At 42.0% G+C, this 14080-nt stretch overlaps 1 protein-coding gene across 2 annotated transcripts in view; it reads right to left on the bottom strand.

Annotated features, from left to right (window-relative positions):
* MAN2A2 (mannosidase alpha class 2A member 2) overlaps positions 1-14080 on the bottom strand; it is a 103633-nt gene that overhangs the window by 36559 nt on the left and 52994 nt on the right. For both annotated transcript variants that reach the window (XM_066592736.1, XM_066592735.1), the window contains 4 exons: positions 8815-8986; positions 8010-8137; positions 5063-5236; positions 3180-3366 (listed from right to left, as the gene is read on the bottom strand). In XM_066592736.1, coding sequence (XP_066448833.1) covers positions 3180-3366; positions 5063-5236; positions 8010-8137; positions 8815-8986 — 661 coding nt within the window. The remainder of the gene's footprint in view (positions 1-3179; positions 3367-5062; positions 5237-8009; positions 8138-8814; positions 8987-14080) is intronic.

The following is a 14080-nucleotide window of genomic DNA, read 5'->3' as shown; positions in this document are numbered from 1 at the left end:
GACTCTGCTATCCGCTATCGTACTAAGAGTGGGCCTGGGGATCAGCTGATCGGTGGAGATCTAGAGCAGTGGACCCCCACCAATCAACTTTGATGTCCTTTCCTGAGGCTAAATCATCAGTAGAAGTCCTGGAGAACCCCTTTTAAAAGAGCTTCACCTGTAAAATGACACTTGAAGTCTGAGTAATCTCTTCCATTGTTCATCTCCATGATGTCATCCTTTATTATAATGTTTAAAAGGAGATGAAATTTAGGAATAAAAGCACTAATATACAAACAGAATATAAACATACACTGTTTAGTCACTTTGTAACACTTGCAGTGTCCTAAAACAAACTTTCTTGCGAAACAGATTGATCATCTTGTTGAGCCTCTTTCTTCCACTTTTGGTCGAGGAAAGGAAGGTTTAGTGGAATTGGACAGGATTTAGCTAATATGGAACAGCTTATCTTGTCTAGTCTCCTATAGCAGATGGAGTACTCAGGGACGGTTTCTGCTGAAGTAAGCTGCCTCACGAAGAATCCCATGGCCTACCGTGCTTACCGTACTTAGTTCTTTACATGCAGTAAGTAGAATGTGTGAAGGTTGGAGGAGGGGGGCGTCAAACCATATGGCTCTCAAGGATACATATACATTTTGTTTTCAGTGTTTAGATTACAATATGGTACAGAAAATTATCAAGGAAATTGGGTTTTCATAACAAATGTAATTCAGGATCCCTTTAATGGTGCATAACGAGATCACATAAAGATAAGCAGACACTTCAAAGTGCTCTAATTTACTAATGTACACCCTGATATTTCTTCTGACATGTCTATTTTAGTAAATTGTATTTCTCATAATATAACAATTGTGGAGCATCTTTTCTTACAGCTCTGCACTGTAGTGTTATTCTTACCAGAGATGTATGAATAAATTGACAACTGGTTGTTACTAGAGATGAGCGAGCGTACTCGCTAAGGCAAACTACTCGAGCGAGTAGTGCCTTATGCAAGTACCTGCCCGCTCGTCTCTAAAGATTTGGGTGCTGGCAGGGGAGAGCGGTGAGTTGTGGGAGTGAGCAGAGGGGAGCAGGGGGGAGAGAGTGAGAGAGAGATCTCCCCCCCGTTCCTCCCCGCCCCCCACCGGCACCCGAATCTTTAGAGACAAGCGGGCAGGTACTTGCATAAGTCACTACTCGCTCGAGTAGTTTGCCTTAGCGAGTACGCTCGCTCATCTCTAGTTGTTACCAATTGGGGATCTGTCCATTCACACTGTGACATTGCTGACTGTATTAGACTATGCAGTGGCACACTCCTTTGACAAAAGGAAATTGTAACAAGCAGTTGTCAATTAATTCATACATTTCTAGAAGGAATAACAGAGGAATGGCACAATGTACAGTTGTAATGAAACACGATTCAGAATTGTTATTTCATGAAGAATACAAGTATTTACTAAAGTAAATATCTCAGGAGTGGTGACAGATTGCCTTTAAGAAATGCAATCACTCTAGTGAGTAAGAGCACTCCATCTGCTCTATTGTTTTTCGCTCTTATTTACGTTACATACTGTACCTCAGCAGCAGAACTGCCGCCTAAATGTCTGCTACATTTTTCTCGTCTTAATTAAATTAATTTTTCATTCATTTTATGAATGTTTTCAAGGAAATATACTCTCCATGGAGCAACCAAACTGGTATTTTTTCATAAACTAATAACTGAAATGAATGTAAAAATCTTTGTAATATATTATTAAAGAAAAATGTCTCTTTCTCCATTTTTCAGTCAATTCGCCTCTTCCCCACCTTCTACATTGTTCGTTCACTCTGAATCTACTGATAAAATTGTAAAGGCCCAGAATTAGTGGGGTCCCTCCATAATGTTATATGTCTGTCTCGTGCCATTCTCTTGTCAGATTATGCCTTTAGATCACATCTACACTGCTTAATACTGTTGTATAATGTCCTCCATGCTGCTTTTGAGTGTGTGCTACAAGAAGATAAAGAAGAAGAAATCATGCTTCTCTATGTGTGCACTATACGGAGACTTCATAGCACTCAATTTTCAACTGATCAGGAGCTAAATTCAAGGAAAAGTGACAATTCGAAATTGACCCTAAAGAAGGCAAAACAACTAAATGCAAGATACAAGTCCTATAATAGCCAGTCTTCACGTACACACATGACAGCTTATGACAAAAAGTCAGCTGAAAGTTTGGTTGCACTTTAAAAAGAAATTAATAAGTTTGAAAAAGTTAAAAATTAAAGGGGTTGCCCTATATATATATATATATATATATATATTTTTTTTTTTTTATTTTTTATTTTTTTGTGCTCTCGATATGTAAAAACCATAAAATATCCTATACGTAACTCCTCTGGCTCCTTGCAGCTGCAATACTGCAGCTCAGTTCCTCACGCCGGGTCTGTGTTGACAAGCTGCTATCAGCCTATGTACAGGAAGTCACAAGTTGCTGCAGCCAATCAGAGACCTCAGCAGTGAAGCACTAAGTTACGTGACTGGCTGCAGCAGCCTGTGAAGTCCTGTAGACAGCCTGATTGGAGCCTGGAAACAACACATTACAAAGGGAGACCGGAGGATGCGGCACTGGAGCTGTGGGGAACCAGAGGAGAGGCAAGTATAGGATGTTTTATTATTTTTACATATGGGGAGCACACACTGTACTACATATATATATATATATATATATATATATATATATATATATATATATATATATATATATATATATATATATATATATATATATATACATATATATATATATATATATACACACACACACACTCGGACAACCCCTTTAATTCCATTTCTCCTGATTATAAACCTGCTTCAGCTGTTGCTCTCCTAGTTCATTTTCAGTGAGAAGTCAAGTTTACTGGGGATTACTGGAGTAAAGACAGCAAAAGCAGATGGGATCCAGTAGTCCAATGAACCTCTGCTTCAGACACTTTATCTTTACAATGGAGGCAATTTTATATATTACGTATAAATGTTTGATTCTGATATTGTATAACTTAATGGCATTAGTAAGTAATAAATTGACTGGTTTACACTCAGGAAAACTCTAGTATATCTGCTTTTTGCATCAGTGATGAAAACTTTCTGCCATAGGCAACACCACTGCCATCCGTTCTTCATATTCGATCAACCAGCAAAATAACCTGCTTTCACTGACCGTTCAGCTACATTGGACTCCGTGATAGGTCTTGGTGGTGTCTTCCAAGGGCAATTAATTCTTCCTCCTGGCAAGCGCCTGAAATCAAACTGGCAGCATATTTTTGGATCAGGGCCACATGTGTGAGGCACATCATAGCTGTAAAAGGGCATCATGTGGCAAAAGATATCAGTGTTGGAATCTCGATCTGAAAATTGATGCACATGGAAATAACATGTTACAAATATCTTCAAAAAGAACTAATTCAACTTAAAGTTTTTAGATAAATAGTGACCTAGGATACAAGAATTGCATAAGGGACTGTGTTGTGGAATATCATGTTAAGGCTTCATTTAGCCACAAACCTCACTTTACTAATCTACAAAAGGCCTAGTTCTATGTACTGTGCCACATGTTTTCTAATATGTGCAGTCTTGCCCGCACTTTAAACATGTGTCCTCCTAACTTAACCCAGGACATGGATTACCTTATGTAACTGCTCCATGGGTAAAAGATAATTACACTCTCCCCCCTACGGGCAGAGACGGTACTAGCCCTAGCGACCCATGTGATACTATGCTGATGCATCATTGGATTGATAAGACAGTGCAGGCGAAAATAAAGCAGTGCGAAATCTAGAATTTAATATGGTGTATTGTTAGAAGCAGATGTAAGGCTGGACTGCAGGGAAGAAAGAACATTATATATAAAATAAGTTCAGAGTATGATAGACGATCAGTGAGTGAAAGTTGTGTTTCCACTGGAGCATTTAAACATGTTGTCCAGTTACTTCTTGAAAATTTAATTTCAGGTGCAGATGTGTGCAAAAAGCAAATTCAGCAGTACTTATCTGTCATCAGCCCCAGGAATCCGCGTTGCAGTGCAGTGGTTCTTCCCGTCTCTGTTGACAGTTGAAGTCAAGTGACTGCTGCCTGCCAATCAGAGGCAACTATGTCACCGCCCCTTCTGCTAGGATCAGCGCTCACATTCTGGATGCCATGATGCCAGGGGTTCAGAACAGTGACACTGCAGCCTCTGGTTGGCAGGCAGTGATCACCTGACTTTTGCTGTCAATAGAGAACTGTGGCACTACAACGCTGGATTGCTGGGACCGAAGATGGGTAAGTACTAATGTATTTGTTATTGTCACACATCTGCACCTGATATTTATGGGGTTTCTGAGGTCATTGGTGACAGTTGGGGAATGCAGCGTACATAAAAAAATAAACTCAGTACTCAACTCCAGCTGCCTGATGCTCCCCCACCATGCATTCCCCATCTGCCAATCTTCTGTTGATAAGTGCTGCAGCGGTCACGTGCGTTGTTTACCCATGTGACCACTGCAGCCAACAGGAGGCCCGACGGGGAAGTCACTGATGACGTCCTGTAAACCTGCCTGGGGTTTTTACCTTAGAAGCCCACGTAACAGGTTGACAGGATGTTACCAGGCCTGTGAGCCAGGTGATGTCACCTGTCAGATGCCACAGCATCAGACCACCGAAATGGCAGTCTGGGTATATTAATTTTATATAGTTTTGAACATGGGGGGCCCAAATCAATTTAAAATAAATAAAAGCCCTTCAAATTTCCAAAAGTAACCCGACAACCCTTTTAATGCAATTAGGAATTCCATCTTGTAGTTTTGAATGTTCTATCACAACCAAAACACTACGGAAAGCAACGAGACCACAATTTTAGTAGGAACTTTTATCAGTCCTTTACAAAATATTAAGTTAAAGGAAATGAGTTAATTAGAAAATCAATCGTTTCGCTTTTCTAAAGGTGGCTGCTATTCTGCACTTACACAGTCAGACAGTCTGGCAACACGTCTGCTGAGTACATTACATTTCTCCAGACCCGCATGCTTAGGACTATAGCCAAGGAAACAATTGGTGGTTTCTTACCCCACGTCTGTCTCCACATAAACTCCAAGCTTCGAGTGGCTGCAAAATGTTTTTTAATGGTATAATGGACCCGCTGGATCAGCATGCTGGTTATATTAGAGAGTTTTAAAAGGTATGGCATGGTGGAACTGTGTCCAAAAGGATCCACTGCCCATCCTGACCTTGGAATGACACCTAAGTAAACACATTTTTTAAGTCACCATGAAAAAACTTGGCATTATTAAAAAAGAATTGCATATTTTGAGAAAAAGAATAAAATAAGAAAAACAATTATTCTAGCAGTGTAATAGTTAATACAATATGGATGCACACCGCTTTTATCATCAGACTTATCTTAAACTACTTAACTTTAAAGAGTAGTAAGTATCTAGTGGGTTACCATTAGCAGAACACTCTTAAATTCACTTAGTGTATTCAAATCATCAATCGGGTCCACTTATTTGTTCAAAATGTCTGGCACAGAGGTACTTCAGGAACCAACAGTTCCCCAGGATGGCTGACTATTGATGACACTTCCTGTACAACCTCACAGTAGATGCAGCTATTCCGGAACACAAACTGCTTCTAGGTCAGTGATGGTGAACCTTTTAGAGACCGAGTGCCCAAACTACAAACCCAAACCCACTTATTTATTACAGAGTGCCAACATGTCAGGGGTCAGGGCTTATCATGACGTATGATTTTACCCCATTGTTCTAAAAAGGACAGGGCCGCTTCAAAATAGACGGGGTGCAGATTTTGACTGCTTTTTGGATGCGGAAATACTGCAAAATGTCCTCAGCGGAAATTTCTGTGGAAAATTCTGCGGCAGTTACCTGCCCTCAGCCAATCAGAAGCTGGGGGCGTGAATCATTTACTTGACCGATGCATCATGTCGCCACCCCTTACTTCTGGTGGCGACCTAATACACCGGTGCCTCCCCCCCCCTCCCGGGCATATTAATATTTTCCACACCACGTCTGCCCTATTCAGCAATTACAGCAACCTGATTGGTTGTTTGGTGAATCAGCCAACCCAAACAACCAATCATGTTGCTGGAATTGCTGAATAGGGCAGAAGTAGTGTGGAAAATGTTAATATGTGAACCCTGAGGAGACATCAGGGGAGGAGGATCCCACACTGACCGTGTGCGCCAGGATCAGCGCTGCAAGCAGCACAGCTGGGTGAATGCTGGCAGGGGAGCCGCACCCCCTGCTGGTATTCACAAGTGGTGAGCGATGGCGGCGCGTGCCAGCAGGGAGGGCTCTGCGTGCTGCCTCTGGCACGCGTGCCATAGGTTCGCCACCACTGTTCTAGGTTCTCAACACAATTATGGCACTTTGAATTATCTTTCAAGTTTCTAAAAGCAGTTTGATATTAAATGTAGTTTGTGACATATCCTGCTGGAACTGGCCATTAAAAGCTTGACAGACTGTGGCAATAAAGCAGTGTACATAGTCCGGTAAACTTGTATATCTAAAGGGGTTGTCCAGTTGTAAACTATTGATGGCCTATCCTTAGGACAGATCATCAGTAGTAGATCGGCAGGGTCGGTTGCCCAGGACCTCACCAAAGAGCTGTTCACCAAAGTCGGCAAGGTTGTGCATTTCAAAGGGAACTTTGCCTGCAATACCAAACTTGGCCACTGCAGTAAGAATGAAACAATGAAATTAAAATATAAGCCCTCCCCCGAAAATAATCCCTAGCTACACTACAGAAAAAAAAGCAATACTCATCTATTGGCTGGCGTTTAGGTCCCTTGTGCTTGGCTGCGGTGCTGCTGCAGGCTTCCGTGTAGTCCTTGGCAGTGACACAGCATTTCTTCCTAGTAGCAGGGCTTGAATACCCCACCTCCAGCAAGCGATTGCTCTGATTGGTTCATCGAGCGCCACCTCAGCGCTCTATGAACCAATCACAGCCATTCAATGATGAATGTCTGATTGGTTTATCGAGCACCACATCAGCCAATCAGAGCAATCGCTTGCCGAAGGCAGGGTATTCAATTCCCACTGCCAGGAAGAAATGCTGTCACCGCTGAGGACTACATGGAAGACTGCAGCAGCGACGGAGAATAGCACAAGGGACCCGACAGTGTCTTATTTTTAGGGAAAACACAGTATGAGAAAATGTGTCAGAAAACTCAGGGTCTCATTTATCAAAACTTTCTAACAGTAAAACTGTCTTTGTTGTTTGTAACTTAGTAAGTAAAGCCGAAAAAAGACATATGTCCATCCAGTTCTGTCTATTAACAGCCGATGTTGATCCAGAGGAAGGCAAAAAAACCCCAATGAAGTAACATCTTAGGGCTTATTCAGACAGGCGTATATCGGTCGGGTTTTCACGCCCAGCCGATATACTCTGCTCCTCTCTGCAAGGGGAGGAGGCCGGATGGGATGAGAGCTAGTGCACTGAGCTCCCGCCCCCCGCTGCCCCTCACCACTGTTTGCAATAGAAGGGGGTGGGATAGAGTTGAACTCAGCTCCGCCTGGCGCACCCTCCCATTGCAAACAGCGACGATGGGCGGAGAGAGGGCGACAACTCAGTGCACTAGCTCCCATCCCATCACACCTCCTCCCCTTGCAGAGAGGGGAGGCGTATATCGGCTGGGCGTGAAAACCCGACTGATATACACCCGTCTGATTAAACCCTTAAACTGAAAGCTGAGCTCTGATTGGTTGCTATGCGCAATAAGGACAGTTTTGCTAAATCTGTCCCATAATGTTTCATTACAAAATAATTCAGATTTATATACATTAGAATGAAAAATCCCTTTAGAGGATTTAGTAAATTTAATTGAGATCACTGAGATCATTTGGGGTAATTATCAATTTTGGGGAAATGTCTAACAACTACAATCAAAACATTTTTTTTTAATAAGGAGGTTTCATTGGTAAAAAAAACTGAATAAAGAGATTAAATTAGGATAGAGCTTAAAGAATAACTCAGAGAAAGCTCGTTATGTCCTTACCTAGGTTTTTCTTAAGCCACTGATGACCTTCTATCATCTGATCAATTACAGCAAAATAATGAGTATTTGCTTCATCGGGCATCACCCAACCACCAGTTGTCATTTCCAGTTGTCCATTAGCAACTAACCTAATGAAAACAAGACGTATAGGTCACCAGAACTGATGATAGATATAATGCAGGCTGAATAGAAGCAATCCATACTGATTATCACTGAAAATGGCCATATATGTACTGATACAGGAGAGCAAATCTGTGCAGCACCTCAGCCTGCAGGCTGTATCAGTAAGTATCTGGCCGTTTTCAGTGATCGCTTGTTTTTATATTTTCCTTTCTGTGATACATCCATACTGATTACATCTAAATATAACTCTTCGGCTGGGTTCACACGGGGTGGATTTGCCGCGGAATTTCCCTGCGGGATTTCGCTGCGACCGCTAATCCCAGCCATGTGGATGAGATTTGTCAAAACCTGTGCCAAATTTGTGCGTCTCGCAAGGTACAAATCTCGCACTACTTTCTCGGTCATGTGAATGCGGCCTTAGGGCTTATTCACACGTCCGTATATCGGCTGAGTTTTCACGCCCGGCCAATATATGGTGTCCCTTTCTGCAGGGGGAGGAGGCGGGCCAGGCCAGGTGCAGTGCTCTGAGCTCCCGCCCCCTCTCTGGGCCCCGCCACTGTTTGCAATGGGAGGGGCAGGATGGGGGCGGAGCCAAGTTCTGCCCTATCCCGTACCCTGTGAAGGGGCCTTAGGCAAGTCATATTTCTAGAATGAAAAACATGGCCGACATCATGTCGGTTACCTGCGGACTGCTGCTCTCTTCTGCGAATTGATGTTGTCCCACCATTTCGAAAAGAAGGAGATCTCTGACCAGATGAACCTCCGACGAGGATCTTCTTGCAGCTTAACTACCATGTTGTTCAGAATATGCTGAGTTTGGTCATAGTAATATTTATCAAATGTTTTTATCCATCCTACCAGACAAAATGAAATACAGCATTTAGATTGATGCAAGCAGCATTGTCATCGGTAGTAGTTCTTCTCCGTAACCTGCATTTAAAGGGACCAGAAATCTAAATATTATCTTATCCACATTTGCTGTGCAGATGAATTCAATTCCCTGTTGCCTTCAGGCAGACACATCACGCTGCTTACAGGGTCACATAGAGAAAAGTTGACCTTGCTGTTCCTACTGTAAATAGAACCTGGCAACATTCCTGATGTGTCTTTTTAGTGTATCCTTGTATTCCCAGGAATAACAGCTATGGAGGACTTTTTCTTAGAACTTTGCCATGTAATGTGTCACTGCAGAGTCTTAGGGTGGCCATAAACATATATAGATTGGGCGAAACCTCTGCTTTAGGAGGAATGTGTATGCGGGCTGCCTGACTCTTTTTAGCACTAGGGTTTCTATAGACAAACATATGTGCAAATACGCTTGTTGCAACAGAGCGTCTTTGCACATGAACTAGGTTTGGAGATGGCACTAGACAGGCTGATACGTGCGTGCCAGCGCATAGTAATAACTTTTGCGCTGGAAATGCCAGTTCACACAGGCACATGTTATTCCCTTTCTGTGGAATAGAATGGCTACTTAAAGCCAAATTAGGGCAAGCTGTCTTTTTCCCTGAGTTTCACGCAGTGTCACACCCTCCCCCTCCCTTTTTTTTAGCTGCCATAGACTTCTACGGCAGCGTTCTGCATAACATACAGAAAAATAGGGAAAGGCCTATCTTTTCCAACGTGCAGTAGTTGCACGCGAGAAACACACCTGTGAGAACGAACCTATTAAAATCAATGGCTTTGCTTCCTCACATTTTACGGGCGTGAGTCTTACGCACGCAGTTCGTCTATTGAAGCCCTCACTGTGAAAAAAATTGCGCAGGAGTGAGCATATTGTGTAACATGCTCATCTGTCTAAACCCTATTAGCCAAAATACGCTCGTGTGAGTGATCCCTAAGCTGAACAGTCAAATAGTGGTCTACCAGATTTGATGCCAATTTGGTGTCATTTGGGGGTAACTGCGACTTTTTAATTGTTTTTTATTGCACAGTCATCGTTACAAGACTTGAATAAAGAGTCTAACATTGACTTGCAGGAATGCTGCCCTCCAATAGGTGGTGCTGCAGAGGTAATCTTCCCTCTCCCTTATTTCCACTGGATTATTGACAGGAAGTCCAAAGGAATGCCTGCCCCATTATTAAGTCTTCATCTCACATGTCTAGTTTTGATAACCTCCAGAATAATCTACATACATACAAGTTGTACCGGCTTTCTACTAGTGCCAGCCCTCCTTTAACTTTTCCTTCTCCACAGAAACTTTTACTAGTCAGCTAGTAAGCCGTGTTTGCCATTTGGCTTTCTCTTTCATATTTTCTTGTTAACTAGGCTCAAAATGGGAAATTCATTTATCCTATCAGAATTCATACAAAAAAGGCAGAATAATGGTATAACCGTCTTATTCTTAGTGCGTAAAGCTTTTTTTGTTAGCTGCTACAAAGAGATACAAGAAGTAAGTGTATTTTGTTTGCTGGAAACCACATGTTGTCTGTTCTTAAGAAATCTGTTCTCCCTTTGTACTAAAAACTCATCACAATCTCTTCTCCACTGAATAAAATTATAGAAATACTGAATCTTTTCTTCATACATTGTTCTTTATGAATCACTTAAATGAAAGGTATGAAACTGCAAAACAGAAGAAATTGGTCTCCTAAAGATGGGTTACTGCAAAAAAAAAAAACAAGAACGCATTACGCTGTGCTTACTTATTCAACTCAGGTTGATAATTGCAGTGTGAGCGCCTAGATATAGACTAAACCCAATGAATATCACAAATGGAGCCTTAATAACATGCTGTAAGAATCCTTTGTGAATATAGAAGAGGGTTGGAAAACAACAGAGTTTTGGCAGATTTGTTGTAGAAGTTTTGGCGACTGAATATCTGTATATGACATATGAATGGGGTTGTTTCTGTGGCATATGCATGGATTCTTACAAGCCCCTTTCGGATGGAACAGTCACAAAAAGTCTGGCAACAAATCTGCGGTGTGTGAATACATCCTAATTGATCAGTGGTCAGTGATCCTGCTGTGGACAATGCATTTAGAAAGACTTCAGACTCTTTCACTATTTTTTACATTTTGTTATGTTGTGTCCTTGTGTAAATAAAAAAAAAGAAGTTTTCCCCATCATTCTGCACTTAATACCCCATAATGACAAAGTGAGAACAGAAGGTTAGAAATCTTTGTAAATGTTTGAATGAAAATCAAACATTTTGCATTGACATGAGTCTTCAGACCTTTTGATATGACACGTGAAATGTAGCTCTGGGGTCTTCCCATTCCTCTTAAGCATCTTTGAGACGTTTCTACACCTTGATTGCTGTCACCAGTGGTAAATTCAGTTGATTGGACATAATTTTGAAAGTCACACCTCTAGATGGTTCTGTAAGTAGGACTTTGCATCGGCATGAAGGCGCGTGTTGGCGGGCGCAGTATCGGGCCGAGATTCTCGGTCCAGTGTCACACTCGCCCGTGTGGGTGCGGCCTTGATGGGTTGTGATATACTTGATTCTTCTAAGAACACACAGTTGGTTAGCGCTTTGGTCACTTCATTTAGTCAAACAAACTTTCTTGGTTTCCAATATTTGTTTCCTTACAACACTAGGACGGGGCTGAGATACTTGATGCTTGCTCCTTTCCAGACTCTAGATGCGCAGTCCGTATTAATATGGAGGCATATTCAGTCTGCACTACTAAGGGTCCATTGACCCAACTTAGTCACGCTTTAACTGTCCACAACTTATTCTTCTTCTTATGTTTATGTTTGACTGTAAATCTACACACTGTGATATAATCCATTGGGATCCCAACGGCCCCTTTTCCCCTCATGGAAACTAGGCTTCATTTGCTTCTGTTCTCTTTAAATGATGGCTGTAATATTGTCTCATAATAGGAAGGGATTTAACTCTCCGCTCAAAAGATGAAAGGCTTTGTTGCAGTACCTTAAAACTAAAACAGATGTCCTTTGTCTCCAGGAGACCCATTTCTTCAGATCCTAAATATTTCCATCCCCAATATTGATGATTCTATTAATCGGTAGCTCTTAAAAAACACCAAGGTATCTCTATTCTTCTCCATAACTCACTCCCCCTCTCTGTAAGCTACACTGAAATCCACATGGCAGATTCATAATCCTGAAGGGCATTCTATATGACCAAAATAAAGTACTTGTTAATTCATATGCACCCATCAATAACCCTTATAAACTATTCTCCATGCTCGCTAACAAACGTAGAGAAATCCAAAATGCCTCCATCTATTGGATGGGCAATTTTAACATGGTCCATTGCCTAACCTAGACCGTGTTTCTATAGGCCCAGATAAACTTAGCATACTACAAAGAACCTCGTTAAATTCCATCCTTGAAGAACTTAGCCGGTACTTAGAGAGAGGTTCATGGCACTAGGAAGGGCTACACTTTCTTTTCAGCTCCACATGAATGATACTTTCCATGTGATATACATATACGCCGCCTTACAGAGGAAATGCCACACCATCAAAAAATGTGTGAAATGAGATGAAATGCAACATGCAAAAAAAGTATTAACTTCTGAACAATTGATTTTAAACTTCAAACAATTAGATGTATTAAACAGGATGATCAGTAAGTAGTGGAGCCACCATGCTGGGCGATGTCACATTGCGTTAACGATTGTATCGATTCAATGAGTGCTTGAATACTCCTGGGGGGAAGTTGGCCATATGGTATTGACCATATCCACAGTTTATCTCCATTATGGGGCCGTGGGATAGCATTCAATCAACGTCCAATCGCATTCTACACATTCTTGACTGGAAATAGATCTGGGTGGGATTGTTCTGTTCAAGGAATTACCTGCATACCTTGCAAGGCATGCCATCTGGAGTTTGCTGTGTGGAGCCGTATATTACCCTGCTGGAAAATGGTGTTGGGTACCCCTTGAAGATATGGTTGTGTGATGTGTTGTAGCATGTCATTAACATAACAGTGTGCCGTAAATGTGCCCCTGATGTGTGGTAGAGATGATCGACTGTTGATGCGGATGGTACTCCAAACCATGACTTTTTACATTGACGAGCTGTGTGGTGCTTCAAAATGGTGAAAGGATCATCACCTCCAGACCCTTGCTTAACAATTATCATTGCTGAGACAGAATCTCCATTCATCGCTGAACATCACTCTGTGTCTTTCATCACACCAGATAGTTCTGGAGTAATACCACTGCAAGTGTTCATGATGATGGTGCAGTGTGATGGGCAGTTGTTGTAATAGACAGCTTGACTGCAAACATGCCACTGCCAATCTTCGGGAATCTGTCAGGTCGATACTAGGTAATCCAAATCTGTCTGTAGACTTCGCAGAATGTGGCCAGCTGTGGATTGTGGAGCTACTGATGCTGGATGGGTTGACCTGTGTGTTGCAACGTTCTTCTAAGTGCTCCAGCCCCACTATGATGTTGCACATTTTGTTCTGCTGGCTACCATTTACAAATCTGACCTACAGTTGTGGCATCCTGTTGAGTTTCTGCCTTGACATGACACAAAGACAAACCAGCTGTATGTAGCTCTATGATGAAATCTTTAGCAAATGTGTTCTATTTGATTGAATGGCTCTCAATGGTATCTAAGAGACATCTTATCTTTATCCAGGCACATAAAACAACACAAAGAGGGTGTAACAATGCCTGCAAAGTTAGCTTTACAGACCGGTTTTCACCTTTCATTTCACTCCCAGATCAAGTGATTGGCTTAAAACTGCATCAATTTGCATAACTCATTTGTCTGAACATACGCTGAAATTTGCATAATGCTGCAACAAAATCTTCATGGTGTGGCATTTCCCCTGCGATGCAGTGTATATGGGCTCCTTCTACTCTGGCCGGGGAGCAGGTGACACACTAACAGCATCACTGTCCGCTATCACATGTGGTCAGCTCTCTTCATTGGTGGTGCAGTAGCATCATCTAGCAGCTGGTGCTTATAAGAGTGCCACGCTGTGTACCAGAGCCCGCCCAGAGGAGCAAGAT

This window comes from Eleutherodactylus coqui, chromosome 2 (assembly GCF_035609145.1).
Source record: "Eleutherodactylus coqui strain aEleCoq1 chromosome 2, aEleCoq1.hap1, whole genome shotgun sequence".
Taxonomy (NCBI): Eukaryota; Metazoa; Chordata; class Amphibia; order Anura; family Eleutherodactylidae; genus Eleutherodactylus; species Eleutherodactylus coqui.
Note: the sequence above shows the minus strand (reverse complement) of the source record. Positions and strands in the feature narration are given on the sequence as shown.